Raw genomic sequence first — 20,414 nt, 5'->3', positions numbered from 1 at the left:
CTGCAGGGGGAAAGTAACACAGAGCGCTCATTACTGCTCATAAAGCTTATTGCTATAAGCGCTCTAATGACTGAAGGCTTCTCAGATGAAAACATCAACATTGTCCTCAAAGGACACTGTTTATAATGATTTTAGTGAAGAAATAAAAACTGGTTGAAGGGTTAGGGTTAAGAAGTGAAAGTTACATATACCTCCCATTTTCATTTGAAATTACAACCTTTGGTGACTTGAAAAATACATATTTTTAAAAGAATGGGACTAAAATAACAAAAGTTGGTCAAGCTTAAAAAGCACTGGATCTAACATTTGCTGGAATGCAACTTGATTGCACATTTTCTTTCATGCTGATATTCCCTCGCTGTTAAACAGCCACATCTTATAAACTCCACTCTCCAAATGTGTAAGGAAAGTTTTCTTTCCCACAATGATTGTGTCCAAGTGCAAAGCAATATTAGGTTATCAAGTGGCTTGGTACTTTCTGTGTGCAAGTCCAGGTGACTTACTTAGTTTACGCATGAGGGCACCAGGGGCATGTTGAGGAACACAGAGAGTTGTTGGCTGGCCCTGCTGAAAGAATAGCCTACCTTTAGTGTAAACGCTACGGAGGCAGTTAATCTATCTGTGCATATTGTCCCTCTACCAATTTGCATCCGTCAGCTGAAGCCATGTTGCTCCAACTGGCGCAAAAGCAAACCAATTTTCAGATTTTAAAGATTTTCATGACTTCCAGTGAGATAATGATTTGGAACAAAATTGTACAAACCAATCTGTCCTGCAATGCAATTATATTTGATTTCTAAATAGTTATGAAAATATCTTTTCAGTTGTAGCCCAACAACAGTGAGCCTGTGCTTTATTGTCTCCCACAGTGAGTCCAGCACTCAGGCCCTCTCAGCTTCAGTGGTTTACTCGCAGCAGCTCTCCACCACCTCCCTCCCTCCAGTTTTAGCTCCTTTTTAAACAAAAATGGATATATTAGGATTGGCAGTGTGTCCAGGTTCAGCTCAGTGGCATATCAAGGCGGTGAAGAGTTTTACACATTTGATTTACATTTATTGATTTCTCTGATGTAAGTCGTTTATCACGTGGAAGGTTGACCTTTTCCCCTCGGAACAACTGGAGCCAGTTCTTCATTTCCAACGCTTTCCCTACAAGTGCAGGAAAGATAGGTTACAACACTTGCACTGCAGGCCTGATCTCTGACACACATTATTCTACTGTATATGGGAAAATGGAGGCTTATTTCACATCCATTGATCCATAGATGCTCGATCAAAATATACCTACATCTTTCTCTGTCTAATCATATGCTGTGGATCTGTTTAACACTGAATACAGAAACAGACACTGTATCTCACATTGTGTTGTTTTCCTCCATCTTGGCACATGTAAATTCATGCAGACAGAAGGATAAACAGACAGAAGAAATCATCGTTGACCCAAATCTGAACATGCGTTTAGTATTTGTCATGTCAATTTATACTTACAGTCTTATCTGTCGTGCCAAAATAGCACGACTAAAATTCCATCATGTATTTGGAATATTATTTAGATAACTGTATTATTATTATTAAAAATTAATAAATACACTTTATGATATGATAGCAACACCTTTATATTCCCATTTATTTCCTCATTTTATATAGGCAAGTTTGTTACAATGGCCTTTCTTTTTTGATTAAGTAAAAATGCCTAAAGAAATAAATGAATAATTTTTCCAGTAATGGTTGATTTGACCATGCATTTGTAGACTCATGGATATGGGCCTACGTGTGTTGTTTCTTATCCAAATGTTGTTCATTTAAAATGACAAAACTATGGGAGATGAGATATTTGCTCATGTCAACATAATACTAAATTGGGTTTAGAGGCTCATCTTGTATTTTCATTAGCAGGAAAAAAGTAAATATAAATGATTTGGATTCTTAATCTTGTATTTATTCACTTAAATGTTGAATTATATTGTCTGTAAATGTTATTTCTCATTTTTTCTGCACTGCCTTGTATGTCTCACTTAGTGCACCTGCAGCCTTGTGGCACTTGTTTCCTGCAGCTTCTCTTTGATTTACTGAGGTTTGTTAAATTAACATTGATCTGCACGGCACTTTGTACAAAAGTCTTGTAAAAAAGACTTTGAAATGAATGAATGTAAATGTTAATAAGGGTCTAAATTCAGTTAAAAAGCATTGTCTGCACTGCCAGGACAAACAAATAAGGTGAGTAAATTTAGAATTGACCTAAAAGACTAGAGTTGATAATGAAATATTCAGTTTAAAATAACTGGTATCAGCCTATATAATACCCACCATAAACTATATATAATTAGCATTTACATTTTTTATTTATTTATTATATACAGTGTAATTCCCCCGAGGTTGCTACAGCTCCAAAACCCCAGAGAAGAAACAAGAGGACACAACCTCACGGTGCGTAAAAGTAGCTTTAGCCTCAGTATCATGTGTGAGGAGATTCTCAATATTAATATTTACATAAATGTATAATAAAATAAATGAAAAATGTATCTGATTTTAGAGCAAATACAGCCATATCATCTCTTAAACTCTGAATCCTTTGTGCCCTGTGGGCTCTGTTTCCACCTCCGCCTAAAGGAAGAACATGGGAGTAATTTGTGTGAAGCACTTCTTCACTTCTTCCTTTGTTTCAATTCTTCAGTGTCTGCGTCACATCAGGGACACACTGATCACTTCCATATGGTCAATTAGAACAAATCATTTCACCTTGGTCTCCTCCTGTTAAGCCGATACAGTGCCCCCCTCCTGGTATCACACAGACATATGGTGATTTAAACTTGTTATCCTACTTATTCAATATACCCTATATGGAAATTCTCAACATGAAATACCTGGCTTTTGTTTGTGACTGTGTGGGCGCTGTGGAGAGAAGTAACAGTTGTTTGACTGGCTTTCTTTGGAAAGACTTATTCTTGCCATATGCCTCTCGTACAGCTGTTTACTGTATCATTTACTAAGACGCACGCTTGTCATCTTGAGCGCTTTCCTCTGTTAAAAAAAAAGTCTATTTGTGAAGCATCTTTACCTTCAAGGCTAGCTGCTGCCTGTTTCTTTTCCTTCCCTTCCCTTCCTTTCTGTTTTCTCGAGCCCCTTTGCGTGCCTCCATCTTGTTTTTCAGACAAAGCTCCTTTTATCCCTGCTCTGTCTGGTGCCCACCTGTTGGCTCTGCTTTCCATCACCCAGCCTGCAGTCAGGAGACACCGGTGGCTCCGGGCCGCCCCGCTGTGTCTTTGATCACTCATGTGACCTGCAGCAGGCGTGCACTCGCCTCTGGGAGAGGAAAGCATGTGGCAACCCCATATCCACAGCGGAGGCGAGGGGGACGATTCTTATCCCCCTGCAGGCTTTATCAAAATGCCCAGCCATCCACCATGAGGTTACACTGTCTGGCCTCTATGAAATGGCCCACCATGGCAGAGAACCAAGTGCGTAACTCAGAAGCTCACCGCTGGGAAATGAGATGCCTCCGGTGGGTGACCTGTTGTGAGCAGCGATGCTTTATATAGCGTGCTCTCGGCTGACACTGCAGGCTGCGTGGTGCCATTCAACTTCCTTTTACTGGGAAGAAATGACAAATGATGGAGTATGATATGGGGAGATTTGTGGACAGCTGGCATACAAACTTGCAAAACCTGGAGGAGATGGATGACACATGGTGGAGTACAGTACATTTACTCCTCCACAAGCCATTGGCTTTAACAGACTGTGCCATGTGAATTGTCTAATAGTGAGGAAAATCACATCGAACATTATTCACAATTTTATGAGTGCTCGTTCCCAAATGATGGGAGGATGATATAAAAATCCATGACTGCTCCGTTTTCCAGTCCAAGTCTTTCAGAGTCATTACGTGGGTGACATGGTCAGATATATTATGTGGCGTTCATTGAAAAATATGAGCTCTATTTCAGCTTAATTGAGACAGCAGAAATGTAAACTTGCTTAAATGACACTTCCGTTAAAGGTGAACACGCTAAATCATAAGCGGCCGTTAAATGACTTCACTATCTTTACTAAATTCATATGGAAGACCGGAGACAAAGGCAACACCCATGCAGAGACACGTCTTAATATTTTCTCAATGCAAGTGGCTAATTAAGACATACACAGAGCACGTTTCCCAAACGATGAGTCAGGATCCAGGGGGTCAGCAGCTTGTTTCTTTCTGTCTCTGCATGATTACCATTATTTTTTAATAAGACTGGGTCTCAGGGTGACATTCAGTTTGTTGTATCTATGTCCAACACTGTCAGTTAAACTGGTGTTATGAATATAAGTGTTTAAAGGGAGGTAAGCAGCACCAGAACATGCAAGGGATGTGGTTGGGAAAATGAGGTCGTACGGTGTCTCTGATGCATTTTTTGGCCTAAACTTAAAAAGACAAAACGCAGCAATTAGACAACGTCTATCTTTAATATACAAATATCATACATCTTTGTAATTCAGTTCATGAGCCTACATAAATGATGCAGTAGGGAAATGCAAGCCTGCTGAAGGGAGACATTATTTTTGTGGCAGTAGCTAAAACAATCATGATGAAAACAGTCCATATAGCTCAGCAGAGTAGAAGAACATGTCCGGTCTTTTTACTGGATAACTGACATATTGTCCAATCATACTGAGTCGAGGAGAGAAAGAAAAATGAAACTAGTCCGCTGTTAGTAAGTAATCGTAAGAGAACCTGCAATCTTAGCTTCTATTTTAAGTAATTCACAGTTTGGTGTGGAATCTTTAAATCTGTATTTGTGTTTACATCCATATCTACAAATGAACACCAGGTGGACAGAGAGACACCTTTATTTTCCTATTAATTGTTTGGGTAGTTACTCACTCATATGATATGAAATACTACAATATTTTACATTTTGTGCGTACACCATTGCTTTGAAGAAATATTGTGGAATGAAGAGTACAGTAATTTACAGTAATCTATGTTGCTGTTTGAGACCGGATGAAAAAAAAAGCTATTTAAATACATTCATTTGGAGTCAGAATTTAAATAATGATGAAACAAAACCAAAGCCCTATTCATAATTCATCACATATTATACTATCTTCATTAAGGTGGAATATCAAAGTGGATATTTCAAACCAAATCACACTTACAGTGTGTTCAAAAGAACCACTCATAGTGTTTTAAAAGAACTCTTATTGTTATGTGAGACAACACAGACTGCAGGGGTTCACATTGGAAGAGGAGAAGAGGAGGTGTTTCTTTGACATTTCTTTGCAGAAGTCTGGTGACATTTGTTCCATCTAGAACTGGTAGGATGCTGTGACTAAATGTGCCAAACTGTTGTTTGCGTCCTTTCGAAAGATTCTTCTTTATGTGTTGTTGTTTTTTTACAGGGACTCTGAAATGTGCCACAACTTTAGTAGGAGGTGATGGTGATTATTAGACACCGCCAACCTGCATGCTCTTTCAAATCTGGGTCTGCAAAAGAAAAGTTCAGCACAGTCATTGGCACTGTGTGTCTCACTAGATTCTGCTTAAGGAGGACACTTCAAAGAACAAATGGTGTGAGGAAATATGGGTAATTCATCAAATAATAAATGGGAAAATCTGAACTTCAGAGATATTTAGAGATGAGTCAGTCATGTTTCTTTCCCAGAATGAAGCAGTTAATAAGCATTGAAATGGGATGAGTGTATAATTGTGGATGCACTGTAGCCTCCCTCCCATATACTGCCAGGTTAAAGATCAAAGATGAAACGGGTTGTGTCACTCAGCAGTTCCATTGGGAGAAACGTGTGTAAAGGACAGCGGTTTGCTCTGCTGGATCTCCCGTGATGAATTATTCAGCTGATCCGATGTGATGACAAAATGCACAGTGTCAGAAAACCGGAGACGACTTCATCAGCAAAATGCTCGGGCTTTTTCACGCCCCTCCTCTAACTCCACCTCCTGCTCTTTCTTCTCCACCAGTTCTCCCCTCTGCAGTAATTTCATTTTCACCTCAGCTCAGGATCCCGTGAGTGAAAGTGCTGGTTCTGGGCGGGCAGACGGAGCAGGGCCAACTAGGCTGGGTGTCCCTTTGTCCTTGCTGGCTGTGGAGCCTCAGACTATCCATCTCTGTCAGAGGCAAGCATCTCAAGAACCCCCTCTCCCCTCCTCCCCCCTCCACTTACTCCGGAGGCCCTGTCTTGCAGGCACGTCAGTGCTAAATAGAGCCTTTACACAGTATTGACTGGCCCCACTAGTCTCTCCACTGGCCATGCTGGGCAGATTGGGAAGCGGTCTATCATATTTTTTCTCCCCTGCTTCCCAGATTGGAGCTTGAACGCAGCAGGTGAAAGGAGCGATGATTACAAAAGCTGGGGGAGGCTGTGATGAAAATATAATGGGGCTCTGTCTCGTGGTGTGACACTGGCGATGACTTTTCAGTGTACACGTTTGAACACACTTTGCTGTCACCTTGTGTGTCTGTGAGTCAATTATCAAGGAATTGAACCAGCGTGACAATGTCTGTCCGCTCCTCAATATTTCTTCAAGAGCGCACTATGTTGCTGGCAATTGGATCCATAGCCGGCAAGGACAAAAGACTTACTAGGCATTTAAGCAATACACTGACATTTTTGAGAAGAACTTATCGTAAATGACCTTTATTTACCTCAAGTGCAGGAAGAACCAGGTTTATAGTTTACTCCATATTTATGTACTGTATTGATAATGTCAGAGTCATGTACGTATTTCCACCTGTACAACTGAGTCATATTAAACTCATCACTATGCTTCTCTGACTTTCTCTTTTTAACAGAAATATTGTTTTTATTCAATAATTAGTAATTTCATTGGCTACCGTCATTGAACTAAATACTTCCTTCTCACTGAAAGTCATCTAGCAGCTGAACGGGTATAATCCCCTACTTTAGCTGGAAATACTTTTATTGGGGGACTTGCCACTAGTTTAACAGCGATTAAGAAAAATAAAAAGTAATTGCTTTTCTTTTGTCCGTTACACCTTTTTATCCTTGTTTTTATTTTAAATATTTTATTGTAATTTCTCTCTAAAGCACCTTGGATGACATTTTGTAAGACAAACAGAGTGGAAGTAAATGAAAATAAATGAGTTTTCTGTTAAAAAGAGAAACTTGAGACATATATGGTGAGTATAACTGTGGAAGTTTATTTTTACACTGCCAGCCTTCATTGGTTTATTATTTGTGTCTTTACACAATGAGTATATCACAATGCTGTAGACCAAGCAATATAATATGAATCAAATAGACAAAATAACCTTAACACGGATACAATAGGCTTTTCTCTTGGCATTTTGATGTTTTGACTTATCATAGTAGGAAAGGCACAAGTGTTGCTAATAACATTAATGATGCCTCTGTTCTATTCAAATGTCCCAGTTAGTCCTGACAGTGTGACGGTGAGCCAGCACCATGAAGCGGATAAATAGAATCAGCCAACATTTCATTTTCATTTTATCATTTTTAAAATGTCTTCTGTGAAACTAAAAAGGCCCAAAAACAGCCAAGAACTGTCACTGACTTTACCCTAAATTAGACAGTTTGTGCTAAATGAATTTACAATAACCTTGAAAGAGAACAATTTATAGGACCTAATCAGACAGAGAGCGTTTAGCAGGTTGAAAAAAGGGCTATTTATTTTATTGTTGTTAGGCAACCAGTGCTAACGTTAGCCTAATGCAAATCATGAACTGTACACTACCTAGTAGTTAATAGTAGTGATGGCGAGATGAAGCTTCATGAAGCATTGAAGCTTTCCATCCAATTGGTTTGCACATGTGCCGAAGCTTCATGGTGCTTCATTTGCTCTACTGCGCCATCAAGTGGACAATAAATGTAAAACCGGCGAAGTGCAAGGCTGCAGTGGATGTAAAGTATCTTTGCCCTGAAGATTCTTTGACACACACATATAAGACTGAATATAATGTTCAATTTAAAAATAAAGATTGATGTTATTACGTGTTATTAAAATAAATGTGTGCTTTTTACGCCTTAAATGATAGTGCAGTTTAAGATTGGACAGAGAGAAGGGGAATGACATGCAGCAAATAACAGCAGGTCTTTTTCGAACCTCGGGCCCCAGCGGCAAGAATTTGTGGATCGCCTGCTCTACGAGCTGCGCCACCAGGGATGTGTAATGTACACGTTGGATGTACATTATTCTTTCAACAGATTTAGATTTGGTATCTTTACTTTCTCACAAGGAAGATGATGCTGGCGTGCATTACAATTGTTTTGCTAGTTGGCTGGCTCCATAATGATCCAATACAAACGCAATACCAACAACTCAACAGCAACAATGCATACTACGACAACAACAACCAACAAATTATATATTATATAAAGTGTTGATTATGAGGGGGCTCGATTGCGGTTCGCTCCCCCTTATATTTCGAATTGCACACCAAACCCGCGAACCTGTTCCTGAATCAGTCACGTGGTACGGCTTCGAACGTCATCACATACGTCATCAACACAAGCCTCGATACGCGCTTCACAAAAATCTTCCGCGATTACTCGACACACCCTTCGAAGCCTCGACACGAAAGGACACATCACTATTTAATAGCACAGTATAAATAAATGAAAACAAAGTGCAGCGCTAATTTGCCTCCAGACTGTTTTCCAGTTAATGTTCTTTCAACTCGAGGCGTTCCACACGCTCCTGCAAAAATGCAAGAAACGCAAAAGCTGCGTGCAAAACGCTTCACTGTGATAGAAAACAAATACAAACTGCTAAAACACGCTCTGTCTGATCAAGGCCTTGGTGTTGCACTTTGTCCCTAGTACCAGTCTATAGTGTTAATATCCTTCCCATAATGCAACTCACCTACTAACTAAACCAACACCTCCAGCTTGGTACACAGACTCTCTGTTAAGAATGTGAGTAGTAACTGAGTAGAACACCTTATTATGAGTAAACTGGATTTCATGTTTCCAATCGGTGGTGTGCCACTTTCAATTTAGCCAGTTTGAAGTAATCATTTATTAATGTAGTCTTACTTATAAGTATTTGTATCAGATTATGAAAACGAAATTGAGATTTGTTGTCATATTACTCTCCTACTTCAATTATTTTTTCAATATTTAAAGGATGAAGTGTAACAACAGTATAACAACAGAAGTGCAATGCAAGTAGCTGTCAGATTGACTTTGTGCTTCTCATCCCATCCAGATTGTTTTATTGTGTGTCCTGCTCAGCAAACATGTCTCATAGATTTGTTGTATTACTCCATTCAATAATATACCAGCAGATATATTTACTCTAATCTTTTAGCTAAACACATTTTCAAGGCTGATTTTCGCCATAAACTGAAATGAATGTAAAACAATGGCTGCCTGGAAGGTGGATCAGTAATCTACAGCACTGGAGTATCCTTTGGAATATGTTTGAGAGTAAAAATTAAGATTTGTAGGAATATACATGGCTATATACACCCCCCTGTGTCTCTCTCCTGTAGCTTCCTCTGTAAGTCCTCTGTCATGAAAGCTAAAGTCCCCCCATTTCCCAAAGGGAGCGGGAATCAAAACCTGCCATTCGTATTCCCAGCACAGACCTGCATCCATCAATCATCTCATCTAACACTGGCTGAGGCTCAAAAGGAGCTATTCTCTTTCTAGAGTCCCTCTACATGTATTGAAGGGACGTGTCTTAGAACAAAAGGCAAGGAGTGGCAATAAATCCCCTAAGATTGAATGACATTAAGCTGTTAGAAACAAATGGATCCGGCAACAGGGGCACTTTGAAAAACTTCTGCCTCAACTTACAGAATTAAAAAAGAAGTGTGCCTTTCTTTATAAATACTAACTTATGTAATGGAAGAGGCATACTGTGTGGATGTTACTGTACATGTGAGCTGGAGCGAGCAGTATGGAGGAGGGTGTAAAAAGAATGATGAATGTTGTGGAATGCTTTCAAGATCAGTGTGTGCTCTAACAATATGACAGCCTCTCATTACTGCACAGGGATATCACATGTGTGGACCATTAGAGAGCTGTAAGAGGTCACGCTGTGCAGCCGTCTTTAAAAGGTCACCATATTTTGTTGCGTAGTTTTCACTTCAGAAATATTTGCATATTATATTCCACCTGGCTAACAGAATGTTTGTATGTGGTTGTGTGCCTGTAAATATGTGTAGAAGAACATTGGGCAGTTTAGCTCCTGGAAGGGCCGGATTAACATGTTATGGGGCCCCTGGGAAAAAACGAAAACATTGCTATGGACCCCCTACTGAATAGTTTGTGGTAATTTGATATGTACTAAATCAATTACCAGGGGCCAGACTAAGAATGGTTCAAAAACGACTTCATGAAAGAAAGGGAAAGGAAAGGAGAGACCCTGCCCGGAGGAAGCCCGGGGCCCCCGTCTGGAGCCAGGCCCAGAGGGAGGGCCCGACAGCGAGCGCCTGGTGGCCGGGTTTGCCACGGAGCCCGGTCGGGCACAGCCCGAAGAAGCTACGTGGTGCCTCCCATCCATCCATCCTGTGGGCCCACCACTCATGGGAAAAACCGCTGGGGTCGGGTGCGCTGTCACATGGGTGGCGGTGATGGTCAGGGACCTCGACGGACCAGACCCGGGCAGCAGAGGCTGGCTCTGGGGACGTGGAACGTCACCTCTCTGTGGGGGAAGGAGCCGGAACTAGTGCGGGAGGTGGATCGCTACCAGTTGGATCTGGTGGGGCTTACCTCCACGCACAGTCTTGGCTCTGGAACCGTACTCCTGGATAGGGGTTGGACTCTATTCTTCTCCGGAGTTGCCCAAGGTGTGAGGCGTCGGGCCGGGGTGGGGATACTCACTAGCCCCCGGCTGAGCGCCGCTACGTTGGAGTTTATCCCGGTGGACGAGAGAGTCGCCTCCCTACGCCTTCGGGTTATGGGGGGGAAAACTCTGACTGTTGTTTGTGCCTATGCCCCAAACCGCAGTTCTGAGTATTCGGCCTTCTTGGAGACCCTGAATGGAGCCCTGCAGGGAGCTCCAGTAGGCGCCTCCGTAGTCTTGCTGGGAGACTTCAACGCACACGTGGGAAACGATGGAGACACCTGGAGAGGCGTGATTGGGAGGAAGGGCCTCCCTGATCTAAACCCGAACGGTCGTTTGTTGTTGGACTTCTGTGCTAGCCATGGAATGGCCATAACAAACACCATGTTCGAACATAAAGATGCTCATAAGTGCACGTGGTACCAGAGCACCCTAGGCCAAAGGTCAATGATCGATTTCGTAATCGTATCATCTGACCTGAGGCCGCATGTTTTGGACACTCGGGTGAAGAGAGGGGCGGAGCTGTCGACTGATCACCATCTGGTGGTGAGTTGGATCAAGGGGTGGGGGAAGACTCTGGACAGACCTGGTAAACCCAAACGGGTAGTGCGGGTGAACTGGGAACGTCTGGAGGAAGCCCCTGTCCTGGGGATCTTTAACTCACACCTCCGGCGGAGCTTTTCAGCCATCCCTGTGGAGGTTGGGGGCATTGAACCTGAGTGGGCGATGTTCAAAACCTCTATTGCTGAAGCTGCGGTGATGAGCTGTGGTCTCAAGGTCTTAGGTGCCTCAAGGGGCGGTAACCCTCGAACACCGTGGTGGACCCCGGTGGTCAGGGAAGCCGTCCGACTGAAGAAGGAGTCCTTCCGGGTTATGTTATCCGGGAGGACTCCGGAAACAGTTGCAGGGTATCGAAGGACTAGAAGGGCGGCAGCTTCTGCCGTGTCAGAGGCAAAGCAGCGGGTGTGGGAGAAGTTCGGAGAAGCTATGGAGAAGGACTTTCGGTCGGCACCAAGGTGCTTCTGGAAAACCATCTGGCACCTCAGGAGGGGGAAGCGAGGAACCATCCAAGCTGTGTACAGCAAGGGTGGGACCCTGCTGACTTCAACTGAGAAGTTTATCGGCCGGTGGAAGGAGCACTTTGAGGAACTCCTGAATCCGACTAACACGCCCTCTATGGTTGAGGCAGAGCTGGAAGCTGATGGGGGATCATCGTCAATTTCCCTGATGGAAGTCAGTCGGAGCTGGAGGATGTGGCCCGGAGAAGGGAAGATTGGGGTTCCTTACTGGAGCTGCTGCCCCCGCGACCCGATCCCGGATAAGCGGTGGACGATGGATGGATGGATAAATCAATTACATCACACATAATTAACTAATAATGCAGGTCCTGCTTAAGTTGATGTTGTACTTCAGTCGTTCAAACAACAAATCCATTAAATGACCAATAAAAACATGTCATGCAGTGAACTTTGGCCTCTTGGCTCACCTTGGGGTTATAGCTCCGTCTAGTAAATCAGCCTTGCCTGGAAGTTTAACAAGAGCATATGATTATATACATTTAACAGCCACTAAAAGGCTAGTATTGTTTATTGTTTATATTTGTAATAGCATAACTGATTTACTTTAACAAGGCGGTAGATGAGGCAGTTTCTCTGGCCTGCCTGGCTGTTAGACTTTCTGTCTAATGACTGTCATTGTTGCTGTCATTCATTGAGTTTGATATCGTGCTATACTGCCCCCTCTATTCATTCTAAATATAAATCTTAATAAAATCGTAATTTTTCTATCTTCACACTTATGGTTTGTATATAGACTATTATTGTATTGTGGCAGCAATCAGGATGGAGTTTAGAAACAACAGTGCAGCAGGGAAAATTGGTTTGATTAATTTGTAATGACAACATATTACACAAGGCTAAGGAGCTTGAAGAAAAGAACGTGCGATTAAAAAACTTCACAAAAACAATTTCCTAATTTATTAAACCCCACTGAGTAAGGCCACAAGGTTGTTTCTTTTTGTCAAAACAAAGATTATTTTGTCAAATATATATATATATATATATATATATATATATATATATATATATATATATATATATATATCCTGTTCTTAGGCAATTTAAGAATGGAAAAAGAATTACAGACTAAAAAATGAAGTGTGCTAATTTTTGGTAAAACGCTTAGTGATGAATGATAATCACAGAGATAATGACGATATGAAAGGAAGTTAAAAGTATTGAGCACATTTATCAGATCGATTATTATTTCATCAACTTTGATTTTATCTTTTAATTTCTGTGTTCCACCCTCATATATCAAAGACAAGCAGCATGCAGAGATAAGTTATCACTCCATCCCTGACCTTTGTGAATGCAGATAGACACAAACAACACTCAGAATGAGAAAGGAGGCGTTCGCTTTGTTTCACGAGTAAAGTGGCAAGTGAAGAGCTTGTCGGCCATGAGTTGAAATACATGCAAACTGAGAATATTTAAGCATGTCAGCATTGACACCAAAGCAGAGCAGAGAGGCCGCCGCCCTCCTTCAGCTCACCCCCACGGGTGGAAGACAGAGAGAGCTGTCAGTGAGTGAATGGTGTCCTTTGCCTCTGCAGTAGCTATTTTACAACCCCGGTGACAGTTTGACTGCTCCTCTCATCCCCTCCTGTATCCAGCCTTTCTTGTTGTCTTTAATCAGCGGCCCCCGGTGCTGTCGGAGAGGCTGCCAGGATGCCTCATGCTCTCAGCAGCACTATAGAGGCCACTCTTGGCAATGACCTCCATCTCATCTCCTCACTAAAAACCACAGTCTTTCATTGTGCTTTTTGAAACCACACAGCCTGTGAGCCTCACATGGCTACAACGCAGTGACACAACCTCCTTCTCTGAAACACAATACTGATCACATTCAATACCTTGATAGATAACGAGTGCACCGTGCTTTTTCGCTTTGCTGGCCATCTCAATTAGTGCTTATTTGAGCGAAAGCAGGGCTGTTGCTGGAGCAGTCCTGATAACCAGCCCACAGATCTGCTGAACAAAACTCAATCAGATGCTTCACAAAGGGAAATGTTTTATTTTTGCAAAAAAATGTTTTGTTATTTTAATTATTATCATTATTATAAAAAAATATATATAATTTATAATAATAGTTAAATAGTTTACCCAAATTGCAAACATACATTTTCTCCACTGGTATATCTGTAGCTTTACAGATACTTTCAGTTTTATTTGTTCAGGTTTTGAGATATATTTCTGACAATATCATTTTGCAGCAACATGTCTCCAGAGATAATGTCACATTTGATTTAGAGTCTTCACTGTCATCTGCTTTTTGCTTGAATCCTCTATCAAATAAATTCCAAAGTCACATGACTTGATCTGGACTTGAGTCATGAATCTAATCTTAAAATGATTAAATACATTTTAAAAATGATTTGGTATTCTATAAATATACTGAAACAACTGTTACCCTGTTAAAAAATATAAAATGTTGTTATATCAAACAGAATACAATTGATTTGTTATAAGGACTTGCATTGGATTAAAAACTCACCATTGCTCATTTTGGAAGCACACCAACTGGCCATCTGGAGCAGTGGGAGTTTCCCAGTGGGCCGGTCGACCTGTGGGCCGGCGTTGAGATAAAAACCAATGAGATAAAAACAGTTCCACGGTGTTGGCAGTGGACTGGACACCCGGCTTCATAGAGGGATGAGTGTTTGGGGGTCAGAAGTTTATCACATCTCATGAGTCTATATTTACTCTATATGTTGAGCCATTAACAGGCAGAGAACAGTTGTGTAAACTGACTTAACAAATGAACATGGAAATGGAGATGAACAACAAAAGTGCAGCTGATGATAAAGACCAAAGGTCACAGATTGATCCATTTATTTAGTCAGATCACATCTGATGCTGCATGTGTTCGTTCTGTTGACAACAATGTGCAGCTGCATTAGCTGCTGAGATAACACATTGAGATTTGATTTGATTGTGGAGTTATAGAATCACATTGGATTCATTAAACACACAATAGTTACACTTACTTGTAAACAGTGTTGTGTTATGACTTAGTTTCTCTTACTAGTGGAAAATATATTTATTTGCAGCTATTAGTGAAGGATCATTGACGATGGCCGTTAGATAGTGAACGCTCCTGGTAACGTTGAGCTGGGACGAGAAGCCTGCTGGAGAATCTCTAATGATTTAAGTCATATAGGAAATAAGTTGTTATATGCAGCGCACACAGTTTCAGACCATCACTGATTTGCCTGCGATGACATTTATAAATAGTGAAGGTGTTTTTGAGCGGCCAACACTATCAACAACATTGATAACTTTGATATTTGTATTTAAAATGGGTGATACAGGAGGTTATGTTTCTAAATGAAATTACTGTATAGGCCCGAGAGATTTCCCAAGCTGATCCTAAGAATTGGTAACGGGCTGATTCTGACATATTTTAGTGGATCGGTATCGTCTAAATCAAAGCTGATCACGATTGGATCCTTTTTTTACTGTATTCTCCTGTTTTTTGTCCACCTGCAGCTGGAACACTTCTCTCCTTCAGCGAGGCCTCACAGTGGGAATATTCCTAAGCGCATACACGTGAAAAGAAGGGTGTGTGATTGTGACGCATGATTTGAGAGATCAGACATTGTATATCCTCTCTTTCTTATTAGCAAAGAGAAGTGTCGTGGATGGCAGGTTATATCAGCTGCAGCTTATTAATGTTAAATCTGTGACTAACTTGATTACAGGGCAAAATTAAAGTCTGTTGTGTGGTGAAAATGTTCTCAGTGTCCAAAGAATAAAGGAAAAAGCTCCACTGAACAAACATGACAAGACTAAATTGTAAAGGATTCACATCCTCAAGTTAAACTTCATTCAAATCATGTCAATAATTTAGGCTTATGAGTATTTCCATCAGTTCGAGTGAACAATAAGAGTCTTCCTGACAAAACATCCGCTAAGGTTCATTTGGAAATATTATATAAGTATATCTTATCTTATAGGTATCAGTACAAACCCAATATGTAAGGACTCTGATCGAGGCCAAACAACATGATGGGGACATCCCTGATACGCACTGATAGAAGCCTGGTGTCACCAAATGGCGTCCTTTTGCCTGTCATCACTTTCCATTTTTTGCTTTTTATCTTTTCTTTCAAGCCGGGGCAATATTAGACCCACAGAGCAGGTGGTCCAGAATTCAGGTGGCGTAGTATAAAGAGTGAGACAGTCTGCATAGGAAGGACGGGATGGGACTGGTCAACATATCACTTTCACCCAGGAGAACGCTTTCAACCATTGACTTATTACGGTGACTACTTAAAACTTTAACCTTTTAACCCAACACAGGATTTGTTTCCTAAACCTAACTAAGTAGTGATGTTTGTATTTGCAACATTAAGCACATTTTTACAACTGTGCGATTGTGTGACGAGTTGGGAATGAAAACTGGATGGCAAATAACATGCAGAAAGTTTCAAATGCAGAGACATGACACAGGAACATTCTTAAACGTGTGCATGCCTGTGGGCGGTCCGGTAGCTCACTTGGTAGAGCATGTGGCCAATTTGAATTTAAAAAGGTACTGCATGTGTTACCCTCTATAAAAACCTTCAGCACACCATATCCTTCCAATGTTAGACCTTTCTATTTCATCTTCATTTTCTGGAGTCACTTTTTGTCATTTTTTTCAATTCAAACTACAAAACTGAAATGTTATCTTTCTGTGCAAATACAGATTGATAATCCTTTGTGTTGCTTTGGCATCGACAGCAAACATCTAGAGAGATTGGTAGCAAACGGACTGGACATTTAAATCTTCACTTCCAAACTGTAGGATTTTTGCAGTGCAGTTCTGCAGGAGCAGGCTGAGTGATATGAATAAATAATGGTCCTGCTGGTGCCAACAGCAGGCATTTCTTAATTTGAAGGGGTTTCTAAGCCCCATGTTAAAAGTGGTTCAGTAGATTTTTAAGATATCACATCATGAAAATATGAAAGTGGCAGATGAGTCTACTTGCATTGTCCTATCTTGAATTATATGTAGCACAGGAGCAGAAAGCAGCGCTTGGATTCTGTCTGTCTTCTCCCACCCTCCTCTTTCCTTTTTTTTCTCCCCTTGCTCCTTATCTGAATTACAATTTTTCCCCATGGAAAATTCCTCTGGTACAGAAATGAAGACATCTTGAGCTCAACTTCAAACACACTCCTCAGTAAACAGCCACTGTGGAGAAAGTGTTTCATCTGTGCCTCTGGGATATTATTAAACCTCTCTGGTAGCTCCGACTGCAGAGGAGTACAGGATAAGAGCTCACTCCTGTCTTTCTACCACCTGTCCCAATGACACCCCGGCAACCTGCTTTTGGATAACCACACTATCTGAGCGATTGTTGTGGTGAATTACGCTGCAAGAAAGAAATGTTTTAAAAAATACCAGCACTTAAAAAAAGAAGAAAGAGTTTTTTTTTGCCCCATCTAACTTTATAATCACTCCATTGATGGTGTGTCTGAAGTTCACATATTGTGGGATCACCTGGGCGGGTTGGCGGCTCTGACCTCTCTCTTACCCCGTCGTCACAATGAGCTGCACCAGCCATGACAATCATCACAATTGGTGTATTCATGACTCACTGCTGCTGTTCCTCGAGTTCAGCCGTGGTTTCACATTCCTGATGAAGTTATGTAGGTGGAATGATGAATGTAAATAATGTCGACAACTCTAATAAGATAAAGAAATGTTTTCATATTCATATTATTTTCTGAGTATATGTAAGGAGCATGAGAGGGGAGTTGTATTTATAAAGCTCTGCTGTTCAGTGAACAAATGTCTTTTTCAGTTCATATAATTAATTTATTTTCTACAAATGCGTGTATCTAATTTATCATACTTATTCTGATAAATGTATAAATATCATATTTTAAATGTATCTTATGTCTTTCCATTTCATATATATTTATGTTACAAATGTAACAATTGTACTTTACAAAAACAGACATTAACAATGTAAAAGGATAATAACTATGTAGGTCCTTATCATTTTAGCTTATATTTAGTTAAAAGGGTTAACTCCAAAAACTTTAATGCTTTTTAGACTTGAAATGATCAGTTATTTATTTGATTAGGCCATGCCAGAAAATTAATCAGCAAAAATATGTTTCTTTAGTTCTTTTTGTTTGATGTTGAGACATCTTGTATGTAATGTGGTGTCACGGTGTGGTGAAGGTGAGGACCCAAATGCAGTTCACTGGACGATGATGTTAACAAAAAACGAGTTTTATTGAAAACAAACAAGTGGTGAACAGCTGGGGCGGATGTCAGCAGAGAACCGGCAACGGGGACGGGGGTCTGCGAAGGTCCGGCAGCAGGGGTCTGCAGAGGTCCGGCAGTGGGGGTCTGCGGAGGTCCAGCAGTGGGAACGGGAGCCTGCGGAGGTCCTGCAGCGGGAACTGGAGTCTGTCGCGGCCCGGCAGCAGAAACAGGGGGTTGTCGCGGCCTGGCAACGGAAACAGGGGGCTGTTGCGGCCCAGCAGCAGAAACAGGGTGCTGTCGTGGCCCAACAGCAGGAACAGGGACTAGGGTCTCGAGGGGCAGCTGGGGAACAGCTGGGGCCCCGAGGGCCAGCAGGGGAACAGGTGGGGCCTTGAGGGGCAGCTGGGGAACAGTTGGGGAACAGCTGGGGAACAGTTGGGGAACAGTTGGGGAACAGCTGGGGAACAGCTGGGTCCTCGAGGTGCAGCTGGGGAACAGCCGGGGTCTGCAGAAGCGGCAGGGAGACGACCGGGGTCTGCAGAGGCGGCAGGGAGATGGCCGGGGTCTGCAGAGTTGGCAGGGAGACGGCCGGGGTCTGCAGAGGCGGCAGAGGACCTGGAGGCTGTCGTGGCCCTGCAGCAGAAACAAAAAAATGAGTCTGCAGGGTCAAAAAGCTTGTCCATCTCATCCAGCAGGGAGATGGCCGGGGTCTGCAGAGGCGGCAGGGAGACAGCCGGGGTCTGCAGAGGTCTGGCAGCAGGAACGGTGGTCTACGGAGCTGACGGAAAGGCAGACCGATTGGCAAGGTTGAGGAAATCTCTGAGGCAGAAGATTCCTCAACCAAGGCTTCTTAGCTACCTGCCCGCCCCTCTCGAAAAAGGGCCTGCTGGTCCCTTCCACAGGCGGCCTCTTTCCATTCCCGCAAAAGACATATTATAACTCGACATAAAGACAAAAATAATCATCGTCGTCCAGCACTGCTGGGTCCATCTTTGGGTGGGATTGTACTGTCACGGTGTGGTGAAGGTGAGGACCCAAATGCAGTTCACTGGACGATGATGTGAACAAAAAACAAGCTTTATTGAAAACAAAGCCGAAGCTAACAAGGTACACAAATACAAAGTAACAAACATACACAAACCGAGCAGGACACGAGCAGGACACGAGCAGGACACGAGCAGGACACGAGCAGGACACGAGCAGGACACGAGCAGGACACGAGCAGGACACGAGCAGGACACGAGCAGGACACGAGCAGGACACGAGCAGGACACTACGTAACATGAATGACAATCCCACAAAACACACTGAGGCAGACAGGGATAAATACACAGACACCAAACGAGGGAACAAGACACAGCTGATGAGAAAGGCAGAAACACAAGGGCAGAGTAAATGGACACAGGAGGAACACATTAACAATCAGAAGGGGAGGGTAAAGACACAGACAGGAAGTACCACTAGACATATAATAAGGGAGAGTGAACACTTCAACATAAAACAGGACACCACGGAACAAGCAGATTGTTACATGTGGCCTATTGGTGGCGCTGGAGGAATGCTCATGGGGTTCAATGGGTTCATCCTCTGGAAAGCATGAATGTTTTTTATTTCATAGCTGTCTGCCTGTTTGAATTTGATATGTCTTTGGGATATTTTGACCTGTCTGATACTCGAAAAAAGACGATTTTCAGTCTTCTTTTTGATCAGATGTGTTGAGATATTCCAACAGTATAAGGGCCAATCTTTTCTTTTGGTGATATTTTTCTTCCCTGCAGTTTCCCGGCATAGTGAATCAGTATATTCTGTGTGATGAGACAAACAGCTCATCTATAAATGATTCAAAGCGTGGTGTGGCACCGAAGTGGGTTGATCTACCTTTCAATACCTCGGTGTATTGTACTGAAACCATTATGGCAGCATTTGGGGGAATGAAGGGAAAGAAAAACGAGAATGCTTAAGATATTTATCGCTGCAGATATTTATTTTCACACTGTCTGCCTGTAAATCAGGATAGAAAAGCAATTGAGAGAAACTGTTAATAATAGATGGTGAAAATGAAAAATGCACAGAGTGTGACCAATGTGATTTTTAGACTCACCAGCACATACAGTATGAGCCTACATGACAAATTATTTATCAAGGAACACAGATCATAAATCCTCTAGTTGTTTCAATATTAGTAATCCTGCGTGAAGAGATTCTCTGCTGCACTCCATATTACGCACTTGACCTGCTCTGGACATCGTCATAGAGAGCTGGTCATTATGAGCTGTGATATTGATGCCTGTACTGCTGTCCATCAGGTCTCAGTGTTGATGTGTATCACCCCTAACAACCAAGCCATTGATTGTAGCGGCCTTTCTTTTCATAAGATTAAT

At 42.0% G+C, this 20,414-nt stretch overlaps 1 protein-coding gene across 1 annotated transcript in view; it reads right to left on the bottom strand.

Moving 5' to 3' along the window:
* LOC115003977 (BCL-6 corepressor-like protein 1) overlaps positions 1-20,414 on the bottom strand; it is a 141,997-nt gene that overhangs the window by 20,427 nt on the left and 101,156 nt on the right. The window contains exon 2 of the mRNA XM_029425918.1: positions 18,074-18,666. Within this exon, the coding sequence (XP_029281778.1) occupies positions 18,074-18,666 (593 nt within the window). The remainder of the gene's footprint in view (positions 1-18,073; positions 18,667-20,414) is intronic.

This window comes from Cottoperca gobio, chromosome 24 (assembly GCF_900634415.1).
Source record: "Cottoperca gobio chromosome 24, fCotGob3.1, whole genome shotgun sequence".
Classification (NCBI taxonomy): domain Eukaryota; kingdom Metazoa; phylum Chordata; class Actinopteri; order Perciformes; family Bovichtidae; genus Cottoperca; species Cottoperca gobio.
Note: the sequence above shows the minus strand (reverse complement) of the source record. Positions and strands in the feature narration are given on the sequence as shown.